This window comes from Andrographis paniculata, unplaced genomic scaffold (assembly GCF_009805555.1).
Source record: "Andrographis paniculata isolate CXL003 unplaced genomic scaffold, ASM980555v1 Contig79END, whole genome shotgun sequence".
Taxonomy (NCBI): domain Eukaryota; kingdom Viridiplantae; phylum Streptophyta; class Magnoliopsida; order Lamiales; family Acanthaceae; genus Andrographis; species Andrographis paniculata.
This window is the reverse complement of record NW_026137616.1, coordinates 952,382-970,180: the sequence shown is the minus strand read 5'-3', so window position 1 is coordinate 970,180 and position 17,799 is coordinate 952,382. Positions and strand designations below refer to the sequence as shown.

The following is a 17,799-nucleotide window of genomic DNA, read 5'->3' as shown; positions in this document are numbered from 1 at the left end:
GGACAAGAAGGTTAAAAATGGTTGGTGGTGGTTGAGCCTCTTCCCACCCCCACCCCACCTCACCCCATGGCCATTGCTGCAATATTGTAATAAGACGCGTAATATTATGTTCCAAGAATCATCCACCTCCATTGCTGCACATGCATTTGCAGGTTTTTTCATTTTTCTTTTTCCTTTTTTCCTATGTCAAACTAGAAGAGAAGGGAATTTCAATAAAGTTTCGATTAATTTCTACAAACAGTGCATTGCAATTCATTGCATTGCAAGTGAATTTAATTTGTGTCCATTTAATAGCAATAAAATAAAAGTGAGGTGATTTAATTTATTTCTTGGTAGAGTAGGGTTTTGTGTAATGATTTGGTTGTGTGTGGAAGTGTCCAAAACTTGGGTTCTTTACAGAAACTTGAGACGACCATGTGTTAATTACCTTTTCTTTTTCATTTTCATTTTTTCTTTTTTTCAAGAAAAAGATCTAGACTACTACAAAGTCTTCGGGTTTGATGTTGTTTTTAGGTAACATAAATTTAGGGCATTGAAATAAATTAAAGTAGCTAGCATGTTGAAATGAATCCCATTTCCATCATATATCATCATCATCATCATCATCATCATATGTGATAGATGAGTCATAAGTAAAGATCGATCTGTGATTACAAATCCACATTAAATGTTATGTAAAAAAATTCAAAGAGGGAAGTGACCCCCCAAACCACTTGCATTCATTGCAGGCTGTCTAAGCCACATGTCTTTTATATACTCCCAACCTCTCTTTCATCTGCCCTAATTATTATTAACCTTTCTGTTTTATTTATTTATTTATTAATTATTACATTAAATAATTAATTCCATCCAAAATATTGATCCTTGCCCATGATTTCTTAAATCATATGAATGTCAATTTATGCCCCCATAAAAACTAATGGATTCGTTTTCAGTACGTACTATGTCTAATGAATCTACACCACGTATTACTAATTTAAGCTTTTTATAAAAATCCGCACCGTATTTAATCGAATATTAAATTTTCCTACTCAAGTATAAATTTCAGAGAATTCCTTTATAAATATTTAATGGCATTCAGTTTCATATTTGGAATTGAGTATATATATATATATATTAAATAGAGATAAAAATGTAGAAAAAAATTTCTTATTGTAGTGTCAGAAATCTCGAACAGTTTCACTATTTATTGAGAAAATTTAAATATTGCTAGAGTCTTTTGCACAACGAGTAATACTAAAACATAATAGGTGACAAAAGTTGACCAAAATTTTTCAGGACATGCATGGCCATCTTTTTCTAACAGCCACGTACTAGCTTATATAAGACAATGATTTTAATTAAGGAATTAGTACTTAGATATATATATATATATATATTTTAATGAATGAATTTCATTTGTTTAATATATATATATATATATATGTAATTACAAAATACTAAAAATTTAACAATTTGGCAACGATTGGGCGGTGGGAACTGTGGTTAGAATTAAGGGTGAAGCCGTGGAGCTAAAGGACTGTGAATAGTTACTTAAAAAATTTATATATATATATATATATATAATCAATTAAGACCAACCATTGTAATGAATTTAAATTTAATTTGCTGATTTCATGGCAGGGTTTGTGGGCACTTATTTTTCATCCTCAAATGAATTCAATTCCCCTTTTAGGTTGCTTTGCACTGCAATAATTATTTGGGCATCTCAGTTTGTGGTTAAAATTAATTTCCATTGCAAGAAATCTATTGTGTTAATCGAATCGTGTTTGCAAGAACTTACATATATATATATATACACATACATATACATACACCACAGTAAATTTATTACGAGGCCTTGAGTAGGTGATGCCATAAATTAGGGTTTGGACTTGGTCAACTTTATCAGTTATTTTTTAAAATATTTGTGCTGAGCGTGTTTTTACAAATTATTTTTAAAACTATTTTTCTATTCAAAAAATCAAATACGTACAAAATTAAAATAAAAATTAATCTATTTATATATTTATATATATATATATATTTTCATAGCCAATATGTATATTATTATTATTCTTCACTTGTTTTAATCATATTATTCGTATGTCAGAGGGAATTAATTAAAGGTGTATTCGCAAAACTAAAATGGTAAAATATACAAATATAAATTAAATGATATGATATGATGTGTTAATGTGATTATAATATTAAAGGAATATAGTTTAATATTTAATAGAAGGTGTGCAAATTAATTATATCTAACAATATATCTACTACCAACATGCAAATATATATTCCATCAAATCCCAATTAAAAGTACTTTAATAAAATAATAATCTTTTCGTCATATTTTATGTCAATTTTTTTTTTTTTTTTATAATGAAAAATATTACACACTTTAGTTGAATTGAAGAAAGTATATTTTATTTTCTTTTTTTTTTCAATTATTTTATATGGCACAAGCTTATTGTACATGATTTATTGTGTCCAAACAAATTACAACACTTTGAATTCGATCGATTAGTCTCTGTGTGATTAAATAAGGTTGAAAACTGACGGAGAATTACTTTTCTTTGAGTTGTTGAATTTAATTAAGGGATAATCTAAATCAATTGTAATAACAATTAAATTTGATTATCTTCACTCTATTAAAACTTAAAATTTATGTCACAGCCCACTGCGTACACATTACCTCCAAGAATTCAAACCTAGTACTAATTCATATCATATATAAATATATAAACATATTGCAGATGTACAGCTAAATATTATATTATCAAAAATTTAAAAAGAAAATACATAAAAGCAAAAGAGAGGTGGCATGGCAGATCCATTTATTTTTTTTCCTTTTTCTTTTTTGAAAATACGTAATGTAATGTAATGTGTAGAATGTAGAAAGTAGTTGGGAGTTGGGTGTTGAATGGGCGAAGAAGTCAAACCGGGTGGGACAGTCACAAGTCAACCGATGTCTGACTTTGGGTAAATGCATTATGATGTCTTAATGGATTACACTCATATCCATGCAGTGCAATGCAACAAGTCTCCCCTTCTTGGTTTGTTCGAACCCCATGGCCAGTTTTCCTTCTGCATAATTATAAAAACCTACACTGCAAACCTCATTTGAGCTGGCAAAATTAATACCATCCAACTATGCATGTCTATATATAATATTTATATATATATATATATGTGTGTGTGTGTGTAAATCTCCATCCCACGTATATGAACATCTTATTAAGAAAGAATAACAATTATAAATAGAACCATAAATATGGAACGAAAAATTAAAATTAGTCCTTTCCACCATTTAAGATCCAATCATAAAAATATATGATCATAAGGACAACATTTTGCAATATAAGAATTCGGTTATCGAATATAAACCCAATATAAGAAATTTAGGAGGGATAAATGTGCCTTGCTAATGGTTCGGCGACTTCCTGTTCGATTAATAGACAGTGACGTGACGGATTTGTTAGATATCGATAACTTACCAAAATGCAATTTATTGCAGGCTATATGTGGCCAAAATAATCTAATAAACTGCAATTTCTTTGAGCTGGAGATTCTCAACTTATATCGAACATCATGCCTCAGGATGAGATGTCGTAACTCAAATCCTGAAATCTGTTCATCAAGTCCTTCTTGTACGTTTCGATTTCTTTATGCTCAATAGAATCTGGGATGGACTGGATGATAGGGATAGCACCGGCTTCATGTAATGCAGCAGCAGCTCCATCTACAATTATAGGAAATAACATCTGTTAACATCTTTATGATCAGACCATCGAATAAAAAACCAGTGTTACAATAGATTTCTACTAAATAATAGGCTGGAGTTGTAAGAAAAACTCAAGTTTTAAGCAATCAGCACTGAAAAAACTTAAATGCCATTTTATTTACTAGGTTGTAACTGGACAGGGTATAAAATACAGAATTACAAAACAAAAATTATTCACTATCCTCATATGCCAAAATGAATTAAACAGAGGATTGTGAAGCCTTAGAACAACAAAATATGTTGATGTGATGTGAGTGAATTTCTGAAATAAGCTTAAAGAATTCTTTCAGAAGAATCAGCACAAAATAGTATGTAAACATTCAACAATAACATCTTCCTCTGAAGGAGAAACAGATAAGAGCAAAAAATACTCAAGGTCACGTCTGAAATTCCAGTAATAACATCTTCTGTTACTGTGTAAAGTTTAAACCTTGCTAATTTATCAGAGAAATGTTATTGCGAATATTATTTAGTTAATCCAGTTATGAGCCAAACTTGTAAAAGGTTCTCCTGCCCCTTCGACAATGCACAGTATCTTGAGGACTCCAATGTGATCCAATTAAATATGCCATTGATAAGGAACCTTTCAATAATAACAGCCTCTGACCAAAATAGTTCTAGCTTCTAGAGTGGTCCTTGAGTGTTGGCTACAGTTTGTTTTCTAAAGAAAACCATGGACTAGCCATGCTATTGCATTTGTAAACAGTGGTCGTGAAAAAAAGAAAAATGGAAAACAGTGTAAATCTGACCTGACTTTGAGATGGCAACAAGAGCTTTCAAAGCTGCTTTTCGAGTCCGATCATCTTTAGCTTCTGTGAGCACATTTAAAAGCTCCTTAGCCCCTCCAAGTTCAACTATTTTCATTCTCCTTTTATCTGGAACCCGCAATGATATAAAAAAGAATTAAAACCCTGAACTCCATATTAAAATTCCAACCATATGAAAAGAAACAAAATATTGAGAAAGCAATCACCACTGCAAGACATTTTAAGGAATTAAGTAAGGAGCTCAAATTTTCAATGCGTCTAGTATTTGTCAGGCAGGACAATGAGCATAAACACACAAGTTGCGGCAGCAACCCTTTTGTTGCATAACATACCTTAGAGGCCAATCTGAAATTTCGAGACGAGTATTCGTCATTGCTAATTTTACTTTTTCTTTTTATTCAACTATTTTTAAAGGCCCCATCTTTATACGGTACACAAGGTAAGATGAGATGTGCAAGAGAATCAAATTTGAACTGGACTTGGAGAAAGATCTGTTGAGCATCAATGTGTAATTGACTGGAAGCAAACAATACCACTTTGGGCTAGAGATACAAGCCCAGATAAACATCAACAAGTTACTAACCACTTTGGGATCTTTTGATCAGACATTACCATCGATAGCAAAGCGTGCTAATCTGGATGCTCCCATTCTTTTGAACAAAGGGTCTTTCACATGTAAGAGGGCGACTGATTGTTGCATCAAATTTTCTCCTACAAAAAAGCTTAACAATAAATTTTCACAGCTTTGATATAGACCACCAGGTAACTATATATAATTTTCTAATTCAATGAACATACCCATGTAAGGAAATAAGTTGTATCCAATTACAGTTGCAGTACCAGCAAATATTAGCTTCAGTAGCCAACCTATTTTTCTTTCAGCCTCTTGCTCTATTGTTCGTTCATCTGCAACAACATCAACAAATATTAGAACATAATAATACACTAACCGAAACACGAAACCAAAGCATAACACACCAAATATAAACATAGTGCACCCAATCCATAAAAACTACCACTAGTCATCAAATGCGAGACCTTGCTCCTAATGGCTTACTGTGATGAGAATCAAGTTATAAATGCCTGCAACCTACTACTATAGACGCATGTTTCTCCAAATTCAATTAGTAAAGTAATCTCTAGCAGATTGTCCTACTATAGTTCATATTCATACTCTCCGGCAAATGCTGCTATGCTCTCGAAGTAAAATTCACTAAAAGAATGTTGTTTGCAGACTCATCGTAATTTTTCTACTTGCTTATGTCAAATCTCCAAAAATTATCTTTAGACTTATAGTCTACACTGCAACATCAATTGCCTCTTAGAGTCAAAGAAAGATCAAACCACCACATTGACCGAACAAGAAATTGGAACTACTGCGGGTGTAATTGGAACTTTTGTTTCAGAACTGATGCATGCTAAGATGCTGAACTATATGATTGTAAGAGATCAGACCATCGAAACCATCGACGCAAATCAAATCAATCAATAACCTTTATGAAATTGAGATTGACATAGACTAACATCACAAAGCAATTCCTACCTTTGTTGTATATTGATGACGAAAACTTCCGAGATTGCACATTCACTAGATTCCTTCTGCACAAATACTGTACTCTTAACTGAGCCAAAGAGAAATAACTAATACATACACACACAGAGAGAAAACTCTTGATCGAAAGCTTCCATCCGGGAAAGCCCTCAATCACTCAAGAAACATAGATAATATGATCGATAGTTTATGAAATTGGGAAGTAGAGCCAGTACTTGATATCTCACGCTCGTATCTACATTGCCGTTCGGTACCACTGAAAAACCTCGCGAGGTTTTGGATAAATTGACGATTACAGTGTCGTACACCAGCTTAGAAATACGATTCATGAAGGCGATCGTGGTGAGCTGCAGCAACGGCGACGGCGGCGAGACTGAAACGGCGGTGATGTTAGCAGAAGACCTCGCTATATTTGGATAGGCCTAAATATTATATTGGTCCATTGGGCCTGAATATGGTATTGGTCCATTGGATATTAACTATATTGTGGGTTTAAGACAGTATATTAGATTTTACTGGATTAACTTTAATATTGGGCAAAAGTATATTGTGTCGAATCCTCTCTAAGTCTTAAAATTTGGTCGGACCCCATAAAATTTAGTTAAACAAAAAAACAAAAGAACGTAGGGTATTAGGTTCGATTGAGGTTTAGTCAATGCGCATTTTCGAGTAGCGATTGCGGATTCCCATATCATTAAAAAAATAATAACAAAAGAAAAAAATTACGTTTGCCCTTATGTGTAATGTATTACTCTCCATGTAAATATGAGAATTTAAGAAAAATATAATTAATAAATAAATAAAAATATATTAATAAAATATAGTAAAATATTTTTAAAATAATGAAACCGATTAATGAATTGATGTATCATGATCCTCCACACACAACACATGAAATCCAAAATCTAAAAATAGAACCCCGCCCAATTCTGTGCTTATCTAATCCATTTTGTGAGAAGAAAATTTGTAGAAGACTTGAGTTGTATTCATAATAAAAATGATACTTTTTACTTTATAGGCTCAGGTCATAAAAATTTAATCTAACAAATAAAATTAAATAATTAAAATTTTTCAACATTTTCAAGTGTATTGCAGAAGACTTTGCAAATATAGTGACCAAAATAGTCCATTGTCACAATAGAATCGAAAATAAAATTTTCAATAGAGTAAAAACCGAGAAACTCTCAATGAAAAATAAAATTTTCAATACAATCGGAAATATAGATTTTTACTTAATAATCGCGAAAAACAATTAAGGGCTAAATTCGCAAAATTATGGAAACTGATATGTAAACTAAAATTGGAAGACTGATTTAAGATTATGTTCACTTCAGTAAATATTCTGATACCATATTAAAAGATGAAAATGATCATGTAACTTGAATGATTAGTTTAAACTTGTACTATAAGCATAATTTATTTATTTATATTTTTACTGTGCTGTGATGTCATTCTATAAACAATTCAAAAATTAAATTATATTAATAATAAATAAATGACCTGCAAATAAACATGACATTTAACTCAATATACTTAAATTATAATAATTCAATTTAATGGATAAAATCAAATTTTAAATAATTAAATTTTATTTAAATTTAAATAATTAAAATCTCTTAATATATAACCAAAAAATAAATACGAGACTAAAAATTGTGGGAAAAAAGAATAAAGAAGACACACAAAAATTAATAAATACTCCATCCGTTCCAGATATGTTATCGTGGATATTTAGAATTAGGTAAAATATAATTAATAAATAATTTAAAAATATATTAATAAAAATAATTATTATATAAAAAATAAAAAAGAATTAAGAGAGGAGAAGAAAAAAATAAAAAAGAACAAAAAACTGCAAAAAAATAAAATAAAAATGGTTCCTGTTTGTTCTTCCTTTTTTGTCAACACTTTTTTTAAAAAAAATTAATAAACTGCACACACTCATTAATATTATAGTAGGTGTGATTGTTTGTAGATTTGGATTTTTAATATGTAAAAATTGAATTTAAATAGTTGTTTGATGTGATATAAATAGATTATTCATAACTAAAATATATTTATAGTGCAATATAAAAAGAAAAAATAATTTTTTGATGTGAATGAAATTGTGACCGCAAGATCATGAGTTCAAATCCCGATGCTTCAAGGTTTACCTGCAGCACATGGTTAGCATAATATGACTTACCTTATCGAGCCTAGTTTGCTGGATATTAAATTTGACCGAAAATTTATGCACACTTTCGAGTAGCGAAAAAGACCAAAATAAAGAGTCCATTAACTACTGACCGACAGTTTGGAAATATTGCGGATGGTTTTCAAAACTACAAAAATATATAACAGCAATTTTATAAAAACGAAAAAGTTGACAAAATTATCTAAAGTGGGGTTTTATACAATTTTGCTTTAATATTATTAGTTTAAATATAATATTTTAAATTAAATTTAAAATTATTTTTGTTAGAAAAAAAAAATCTTATTAAAAACTCAATATATTAATATAAAATATAAAATATATATTTTATTCGTTAAATATATTAATAATTTAATACAAAATTATTGATATACTTTTAGGGTGCGTTTGTTTGTAGAATTTTAACAAAATTCTATTATTCATCCAATTTTTTTTCCCCAAAAATATCAAATCAAACACCTATTTTTCATTTTTTATATTATACTAAAAATTAATTTTACATTTAAAACATCACATCAACACCTATTTATATCACATCGTACAACTATTCAAATTCAAAATTTTTATTATTCAAATCTCAACTCAAAATTCAAACCCCCCAAACAAATACACCCTTAATATAAATATATTTGAAACTATACAACAAAATAGATGTATATCCAAAGCATTATACTAATAACTAAAGAATTACATAAAAAAAAAATCAATATATTTCTATCTTCTTTTAGTATTTTACTCGTATTTAACTCCATATTAATTTTTATTTTTTAACATAAAATTTAGGTGCGTTTTTTTTATATCTCAAATTTTACTTTTCTACTATTTTACTTCAAATTTTTTGAAAAAATATAGTAATATTATTATTTTTTTTTTTATCAAATATTTCATTGTACATCAATTTTAATATTAAAACTCAAATAAAATATTTTCCAACCCCATTAAATCCGAACTTCAAACTCAATCAATACTAACATTATTTTATTTTAAAGTAAGATTATTCTGCTGGATTTAGCCGGCGGGATTCGCGACGGCAGTTTGAATTCAGATTGAGTTTGGCTGAAAATTGATGTCTTATCGGTCGCCTATTTAAGTGCTTGCGCCTACTTCATCAACCTCAAATTTCTCGAAGAGGTTTTGCGGCAATCGTTGAAACTATATGGTTAAGCTGTAAACCCAGAGTCAACGTTCTCACGGCTTTCTTCTTGGGCTCCGATCGGAATTCTGACACTACCTGCTGCTTTTCTGAGCATCGAAATTGTGTCCTTTTGGAGACAAGGATGAAGACGCTTTTCCTTTTGAGAGTTGCGGTACTTCTTTTGAGCTTGCGGTTGAGTTTCAATGTGGATGTTGTTTTAGCGCATTCTGCTATTGCAGACCAGCCTCTGGCGAAGATTGGGATTCATAAAGCAATTCTTGCTGTTAGGGATTCAGCTTCAATTAAAGCACATCCTCGTGTTCTTGGGCTCAATGTGTGTGCATCTATCAGTTTTGTTTTTTTAACACTATGTTCTTAAATTTGTTTTTCTCTTCGATAGTACTCGTCGATCATTGGATTAGCATGTAGTTTTATGCTAACGATGCGTTATTAAGCTTAGGAATTGGCTGAAAATTGATGTTTGTTGATCATAGGGCGAGGATACTGCAAGGATTGTGGTGGGATTCGAAAACGATAAACCCTCGGATGATGACTGGATTGGGGTATTTTCTCCTGCAAAATTCAAGTAATGTTTCTGATTCTATTATTGCTATATTTCTCCATTCTGGTGTTTAATGATTAATGTGGCAATTTTGTTTACTATGATTTCTTTACATAACTGATGAATGTTGGTATTTAGTGGATCAATATGCTATTACGAGAATGATCAAAAGGAGCAACCACCATACATCTGTACTTCCCCAATAAAGGTGTGTAACCATCCAATGATTCTTACCTGGAATGCAAAATGTTGTTTAATTTTAGTATATTTGTTGCTATTTCAGTACAAATTTGCAAATTTCTCGAGTTCCAACTATTCGAAGACAGGCAAAGCATCAGTGGATTTCCAGTTAATCAATCAGCGTTCGGATTTTGCCTTCGCACTGTTTTCCGGGGGATTATCTAATGTATGCTACTTTCGTGTTCCTGAATTATGTTATAAAGAATGTGATTTTTTAGCTGAATTGTTGTGCACCGTGCATCTTTTTATGCCCTAAAACTATATCCATTCTGCAGCCGCAACTGGTGGCAGTATCAAATTCCATTTCTTTTGCAAATCCGAAGGCACCAGTTTATCCTCGCCTTGCTAATGGAAAAGCTTGGAACGAAGTAAGTAATCTTGAGTTGTTTAATTGCTAGTTCGTATCTTTAATCATGGATGAATTGCACCTTTTGAATGGTAATTCATATTATCTTGAGTTGAATCTTACTCTCTTACTTAGCTAACTGTTGTTTTTATCGGATATTAGGCTCCTTATAGTGTTTTGCTACATTTGACTGCACCTTGCAGATGACAGTTACATGGACAAGTGGCTATAACATAGATGAGGCCACCCCATTTGTTGAGTGGGGATTGAAGGGCCACCACCCTAGACGGTCTCCTGCAGGCACATTATCCATTGAGAGAAACAGCATGTGCGGTATGGTAAACTTGAAAAGATTGTGTTTTAAATAATGAAAAGTCAAATAACTTTGATGTTGTACTTGTGGCCCTTTTCATCTTGAATTTTGATCTTGTCTTTCAATTTCTAATGCATTGATAATCTTAGCAGCTTGTTTGTGCAAAGAAATTATAGCTTCTGTGCTTGGTTATTGGGATGAAGTTTATACTTTCCGAAGATGGGAAAGATAACATATCAGCTCCCTTGTTGTCAAATAATATATCGATACACTGGAACAAACATGTTGACAACGTTGATTTGATCTAATCACCAGTCATTTAATTAAGTCTTATCAGGCTGTGGAGTGCTTCACATTATCATCTTTAGAGTAGGCTGCTCATATAAGGGTAATATTGTGACAAAATCTGTGTTTTATAGGATCACCTGCACGTACAGTCGGTTGGCGTGATCCTGGATTCATGCACACTAGTTTCCTTAATGGTCTATGGCCAAATCGAGTGTAAGTTTCTAAAGATTGTGCTTTGAGTGATAACATTTCCCAATTGTCGGCTATATATATACTGCCCCATACTGTCTTTGACTTTAATTAAATATGTATGTTTTCAGATATTCATACAAGATAGGTCACATCTTGTCAAATGGATCCTATGTTTGGAGCAAGACATATTCGTTCAAAGCATCACCATACCCAGGGCAAGATTCATTGCAGCGGGTTGTGATATTTGGTGACATGGGGAAGGTCAGTTTGATATTAGTTTAGTTTCTAATCAAGTAATCGTGGCGTTTATTGAATAGGTTCATACTGGATTCTGTGTGGCTTGAATTGCTATTGCTTTAGTAAGACGATGCAGATGATTTTGCATTTCCAGTTTGCGTGATGCATATCATACAGAAACGTTGAATTTCAGGGCGAACGCGATGGCTCGAATGAGTATAGCAATTATCAGTATGGCTCATTGAACACCACAGACCAGCTTATTCAGGACCTCGACAACATTGACATAGTTTTCCACATTGGAGACATCGTATATTCAAATGGCTATATCTCACAGTGGGACCAATTCACCCAACAGATAGAACCTATCGCCTCAACCGTGCCATATATGATTGGCAGGTTTGTTCATATTTTATTAGCTCTGTTTCATCAAGCATAATATAATCTATTGTTGATACATAATTTCTGTATCTATTACAGTGGCAACCATGAGCGCGATTGGCCCGGGACTGGATCCTTTTATAACACAACAGACTCCGGTGGGGAATGTGGAGTGATGGCCGAGACCATTTTCTATGTTCCTGCGGAAAACAGAGCCAAGTTTTGGTAATTTTATAGCACAGAAATACAAAAGATTATCCATTGCATTCTTTAAGTACCAAGAACATCTTGAAAGCATCGAGTTAACAGTTACATGTATCATTGGAATTTGACGCGGGTATTGAATTTCAGGTATTCGACAGACTACGGCATGTTTCGCTTTTGCATTGCGGACAGTGAGCATGACTGGAGGGAAGGAACCGAGCAGTATAAATTCATCGAACGCTGCCTTGCATCAGTAGACAGACGAAAGCAGCCATGGCTGATATTTGCTGCTCATCGAGTTCTTGGTTATTCTTCAGACAAGTATTACGCCTTAGAAGGTTCCTTTGCAGAGCCAATGGGCAGAGAAAGCCTGCAGAAGCTCTGGCAGAAGTATAAGGTCGACATCGCACTCTACGGCCACGTCCACAATTACGAAAGAACTTGCCCAGTTTATCAGGTAATTGTCGACACCTGAAACAAACATCCATTCTGAATTACCTCGACCTGTCTTTGCTCATTTTCTTCTCTGTTAACAGAACAAGTGTGTCAATCCCGAAAAACACCATTACTCTGGGACTGTGAATGGCACAATACACGTCGTAGTTGGGGGCGCGGGAGCTCACCTATCCGAGTTCAGCAAAGTTAACACGAGCTGGAGCCTGTACAAGGACTTCGACTGGGGATTCGTCAAGATGACAGCGTTCAACCACTCGTCCCTTCTCTTCGAGTACAAGAAGAGCCGAGATGGAAAGACTTACGACTACTTCACCATCAGTCGGGACTACCGAGACGTGCTGGCATGCGTGCCCGATGGCTGCGAAGCAACCACATTGGCAACTTGAAGCAGCAAACTAAAACAATATTTGATGTTCATGACAATGTTTATGTTTACAGTTTACGTTACTATTTATTTCAATCTACAGAGTATATAATAAAAACTACAGTTGTTAACGTTAGTATCACGAGAAAAAACATTACGGGGTAGAAAACAAATATGTGGAAAAAGAAGGGAGTTTTTGAAATTAGACAAGAGTAGAAGGGTAGCTCGTCAAATTTCCGCGGATCACGAGAACCCTTTCAGTCAGTCCTTGCTGGTTCCTTCACATTCAAAATAAAGCAAACTTCTTTTGAGCGCTAAAACCAGCCATGGCTGCCGCATCATATCATGTGCATTTATTTCTCTTCTTCCTCATTTCAAAATTCAATGATCAGATTCAGAACACACCTCTTAATTATTAATTATTCCATTCCTTTCCCCTAAATTTCAAACACTCTACACTTCATCATCTTCTTCTTCTTCTTCTTCCATAGTGAATCGCCGATGGGCTGCGTTTCCTCCGCTCTGCTTAACCAGGATGACGACTTCTCCCAAATCGGCGCCTCCGCCGCTTTCAGCCACCACATTGTCTCCCTCACCTCCACCACTTACGGCCTGTTGACCCTCGACGCAGCGGAAACTGAACCGCCGGCGAAGACAGTCCTCCCGCCGCCGCGGACCACTCTCGGTTCCCTCTTCCCCAGCCCACTTTCCGAGCCCCGGTCGCTCCGGCACCAGCCATGCTTCGAGACCATCAATTCTTGGGACCTCATGTCCGGACTCGATTCCGACCATATTCCCAGCTTCCGATTCGCCCCTTTCAAGATTTCAAATAATCCTCCCGTCGCCGGCGGAAACGACGAGAATCTGAGCCCTAACGTCGGAAACCGGCAGCCGCCGCCGTCGTCTTTCGCCAAGGATCTGAACCGGTTCCTGGAGGAATTCGAGCCGATCTGCCCGCCGAACGGGGAGAACAAAGTGGTGCTGTACACCACCAGTCTTCGAGGCGTCCGGAAGACCTTCGAGGACTGCAACGCTGTCCGATCTGCGATTCAGGGATTGGGGATTCCGGTGTGCGAGAGGGATATCTCCATGGACAGAGGGTTCAGGGAGGAGCTGAGGGAACTGATGAAGGGAAAGAACGGCGGCGAATCGGTGGTGCCTCCGAGGCTGTTCGTTAAAGGGAGGTACGTCGGCGGCGCGGAGGAGGTGATGAAGACCGTCGAGGAAGGGCGAATAGTGGAGTTGCTTCAGGGGATTCCGAGATTGAGAGGCGGCGGGTGTGTCTGTGATGGGTGTGGTGGGGTCGGCTTCTTGCCCTGCTTTGTCTGCCATGGAAGCTGTAAGATGGTTATGACGACGACGGCGCCGCCGGCGGAGAGCAAGAAGACGGTGGTGGTGAGATGCAGCGAGTGTAATGAGAACGGATTGGTGCTTTGTCCCATTTGTTCTTAATAAAGAGGATCGATTATTACTATCGCTCTGAACAGGGCACAGGTGCTGTAATTTCCCGTTTGTTTCCGTCGATTGAAGACGACGACGACGAAATTAAGTGTTATTACTAAAAAAAATGAGGATTTGGGCTCAGGTTTAATTTGGGCCTGCATAGCAATCCATTTACTATTTCTATATACATTACTTGCATACACAATATAATTATTACTCCCTCCTATGATGGTTGTTGGTACTATGTTCGATAGTATCGATTCAGTACGATGCAATACATGAAATGTTAATTAAAATCGTGTATTTTGTATATATATTTTTCATGTGATGTATAACTAGAGTAATTGCTGAAGCCTATTATGATATAGATATGGAGGATTAATATTTCTTACAAACATGTACTTTTTGACTTTGGGATAAATTTATTACTTACAACTTGGCTGTAATTATGTCCAAGTAGAACGAGCAATCATGTTTAGTTCTACTTATTGAAGAGCATCAATTGATTCTTTGACCATGATAGCAAAGATACATATTAATGAATATTATTGACAATATATTATATATTATTCAGTTGAAATCGTTAGAATAGACTTAAGTCTACTGCTTTGCATACATGGCTAATAAATACAACAAATTTATGCAACCATCAATAAATATATAGAGTGTTATCATCATATTACTACTATGCAATACTCTTCTATCTACGACAAGTGTATAGATTTTGAATTTCTACCATTGTCATTGTAAGATGGACAAGTTAAAAAGTTCAAATTTTCTTTTAATTTATTATTATATTGCTACGAAGGAATCCGGGCATCCAACCTAAAATCAATACGTGATAGGTGGAATGACCCTTCATCCTTATATAGTAGAGGAGTTATCACATATTTAACAATGCAGAACAATATTCAACGCTCCTCCTAGATGATAATCTTGGAAATTCATACAGGATTCAAACTCAAGACGGGCATCATGGCTCTGATACCATGTTAAGAAGTGGCCTGCACTAGGAATTCCCACATATTTAACATATATATATATATATCATCGATGAATTCACACATTTCTTATATTCAACACCCACTCTCTATAATATGCAATAAGACCGTTTATTATATATTATAATCATTGAAAACCTATCACCAAAGTTGTAGATGACGCCACCGTAGCATACATAAACCAGTAAATTAGTCAACTATAAATCCAGATAACAATTTGTATTATACTTCTAAATATATATCTATAAAGAGTCAACCCTTACAGAAGAAAGTACTTTTATAAATCAAAATATACTTATCACTGTGCCTTTATATCCATATCTCATATGTATATATTTATTTATTCAAGCTTTTAGCAGCAAGTATGTATGTATGTATGTATGTATTACCATATATATATATAATTGCTGTACTACGCAGACAAGTGACAAAGTGGATCTGAAGAAGACGACGACGACGACCGTGTGAAGCTCCAAAAATCCTCATCACACGTGGACACAATCTGACCGTTGATCTGTCCATCACCCCTCACCAACTGCCCTTCCTCATCACAGTCAAACGCATACGAAAAATCTCCATTAATGAAGCCTGAAAATTGCTTCGAAGCATGTCCTGCATCGAGCTGAGTAGCCACCAGGCGGTCCATTTCAGCCCAGTCGGGCCCGATTCCCCTCATCGGATCTAATTCCGAACATTTAAAGCAGGAGCCGTCGACGATGTTGTCGGGAGATTGAGAACCTTCCAAACCTGGAAGATCAATATCAGCCGTCGGATTGGGAAACTCCGCGCCGTTGGATTCTCCCTCTTGCTTATAGCAGGAAGACGATGATGTTCCCATGTAAGAGAGTATCTGATCCAGAATTGTTCCATTGTTTCCCGACAGGATTAATGAATTATTATTATTATCATATATATTATTCATGACCTGCCCCGACGACGATTTGTGGAAGTTTTTCTTCTTGAAGACACGGCAAACCACCCACCCCTCTTCCTGCCCTGACGACAAATCTCCATACATATTCGAAACCTAAATTAATTAACCCAAATTACATGTCAAAATCAGAGACATTGCGTAAATAGTAATTCAACGAAAAGGGAATTAATTAGTGATTAATTGATTTACACGATGAGCAGCGGTGGTGGAGTCATGAAGATCATCATCAAGGAGCCTGTATTCGTGCATGATCCAATCGGATTTCTGGCCGTGTGGAGCTCGGCCCTTGTAGAAGACGAGGGTTTTCCGCATTCCGATTCTCCGGCCATTGCAGTATATGACCTTGTCCCGGCCCGTCGCCTTCCAGAATCCGGCGGCCGTCGCGCGGTTGGTCCGCGTCCCCGTCGGATACTTCTTGTCCTTGTGGCTGAAGAAGTACCAGTCGTTCTGGGGAGTCGACCCGATTCTGCATATCTCTGTAGTGCAGTGTATGTACCAAAATCATCAATCAATCAATCAATTAATTAATTATATATTAATTGTCAAATTATATACCTTGAATATCCCAGGGCTCGAGCTTGTTGAGATCGACGTCCTGGATGACGTCAAGATCGATTTTCTCGCAGGCGACTTTCTTCCTGAGGTAATAGTTGAGAAGCTCTTCTTCCGTGGGATGAAATCGAAACCCTGGAGGCACCTGCGACTGACCGTTTACTGACAATCTCATCCTTATAATCAATCTGCCTCTCTCTCTCTCTGCTATATATATATATGTATGTATAATGTATATATTCAATTACAGATTGGTCATGGCTGATGATAATTTGTTTGGAATGAATTGAAGGGGAAAATGTTCCAATATTCCATGCAGAAGAAGAAATCCTTGCTTTTTTGGCAAATTCCTTTTTCACAGAAAAGAAAAGAAGACAGAATTGAAATGAAAGGCGTGGAGGGACAAGTGAAGTGAGGGTAATAATGGTTAGAGGACATATATGATGATGAAATATATAAAGTGCTATATAGTGGTCGGGTGGATTATACATATATGCATATGCATGGAAAGAAAAGTTTTTGGTGCTGTGGAATTTTACTAGGGTCTAATTCATTTCAGAGTACCAACCTAGCTACCTCTAAATAAATTAAATTGCCTTAATTATATATAATTAGTTAAGTTTACATATAGAACTAATTCTTTGTGGCTTAATTGTGTGCAAATTTGGACAGATTCTACGTACATTAATTATGTATCTGTCTATATACATATACATGGACCATATATAGTACATGAATGGAATGTAATCGATCTAAGACTAAGATACAGAAGAAAAAAACAAAGAAAGAAAGGGGATTTACCGTCACTACCTAATTAATTAATAAGTTGAAATAAATTAGTACGTAAAATATAGTATAGAGAAACCCTAATGTAATAA

At 34.9% G+C, this 17,799-nt stretch overlaps 4 protein-coding genes across 5 annotated transcripts; 2 read left to right on the top strand and 2 right to left on the bottom strand.

Moving 5' to 3' along the window:
* Positions 1–3,265: 3,265 nt before the first annotated feature.
* On the bottom strand, positions 3,266–6,491 carry LOC127240103 (uncharacterized). 2 transcript variants are annotated; one of them, XM_051258570.1, is made up of 6 exons: positions 6,298–6,491; positions 6,074–6,152; positions 5,329–5,436; positions 5,143–5,241; positions 4,513–4,638; positions 3,266–3,721 (listed from the first exon to the last, which is right to left on the bottom strand). In XM_051258570.1, exons 1-6 carry the CDS (start codon positions 6,409–6,411, stop codon positions 3,576–3,578), a joined length of 672 nt encoding a protein of 223 aa, XP_051114527.1. In that variant the 5' UTR covers positions 6,412–6,491; the 3' UTR covers positions 3,266–3,575. The 2 variants fall into 2 exon arrangements, with proteins under 2 accessions (XP_051114527.1, XP_051114529.1); XM_051258572.1 differs by having other exon boundaries at positions 6,074–6,140.
* Positions 6,492–9,244: 2,753 nt separating this feature from the next.
* Positions 9,245–13,127, top strand: LOC127240409 (probable inactive purple acid phosphatase 27). Its single transcript, XM_051259085.1, has 12 exons — positions 9,245–9,742; positions 9,903–9,994; positions 10,109–10,178; positions 10,254–10,376; positions 10,486–10,578; positions 10,760–10,889; positions 11,289–11,370; positions 11,478–11,610; positions 11,780–11,985; positions 12,067–12,192; positions 12,319–12,628; positions 12,708–13,127. Exons 1-12 carry the CDS (start codon positions 9,551–9,553, stop codon positions 13,011–13,013), a joined length of 1,863 nt encoding a protein of 620 aa, XP_051115042.1. The 5' UTR covers positions 9,245–9,550; the 3' UTR covers positions 13,014–13,127.
* A 262-nt stretch (positions 13,128–13,389) lies between these two features.
* On the top strand, positions 13,390–14,782 carry LOC127240410 (uncharacterized protein At5g39865-like). The gene has a single exon (XM_051259086.1). It carries the CDS (start codon positions 13,493–13,495, stop codon positions 14,441–14,443), a length of 951 nt encoding a protein of 316 aa, XP_051115043.1. The 5' UTR covers positions 13,390–13,492; the 3' UTR covers positions 14,444–14,782.
* Positions 14,783–15,579: 797 nt separating this feature from the next.
* Positions 15,580–17,368, bottom strand: LOC127240494 (NAC domain-containing protein 43-like). Its single transcript, XM_051259208.1, has 3 exons — positions 16,925–17,368; positions 16,559–16,845; positions 15,580–16,462 (listed from the first exon to the last, which is right to left on the bottom strand). Exons 1-3 carry the CDS (start codon positions 17,094–17,096, stop codon positions 15,848–15,850), a joined length of 1,074 nt encoding a protein of 357 aa, XP_051115165.1. The 5' UTR covers positions 17,097–17,368; the 3' UTR covers positions 15,580–15,847.
* Between the last annotated feature and the right edge of the window lie 431 nt (positions 17,369–17,799).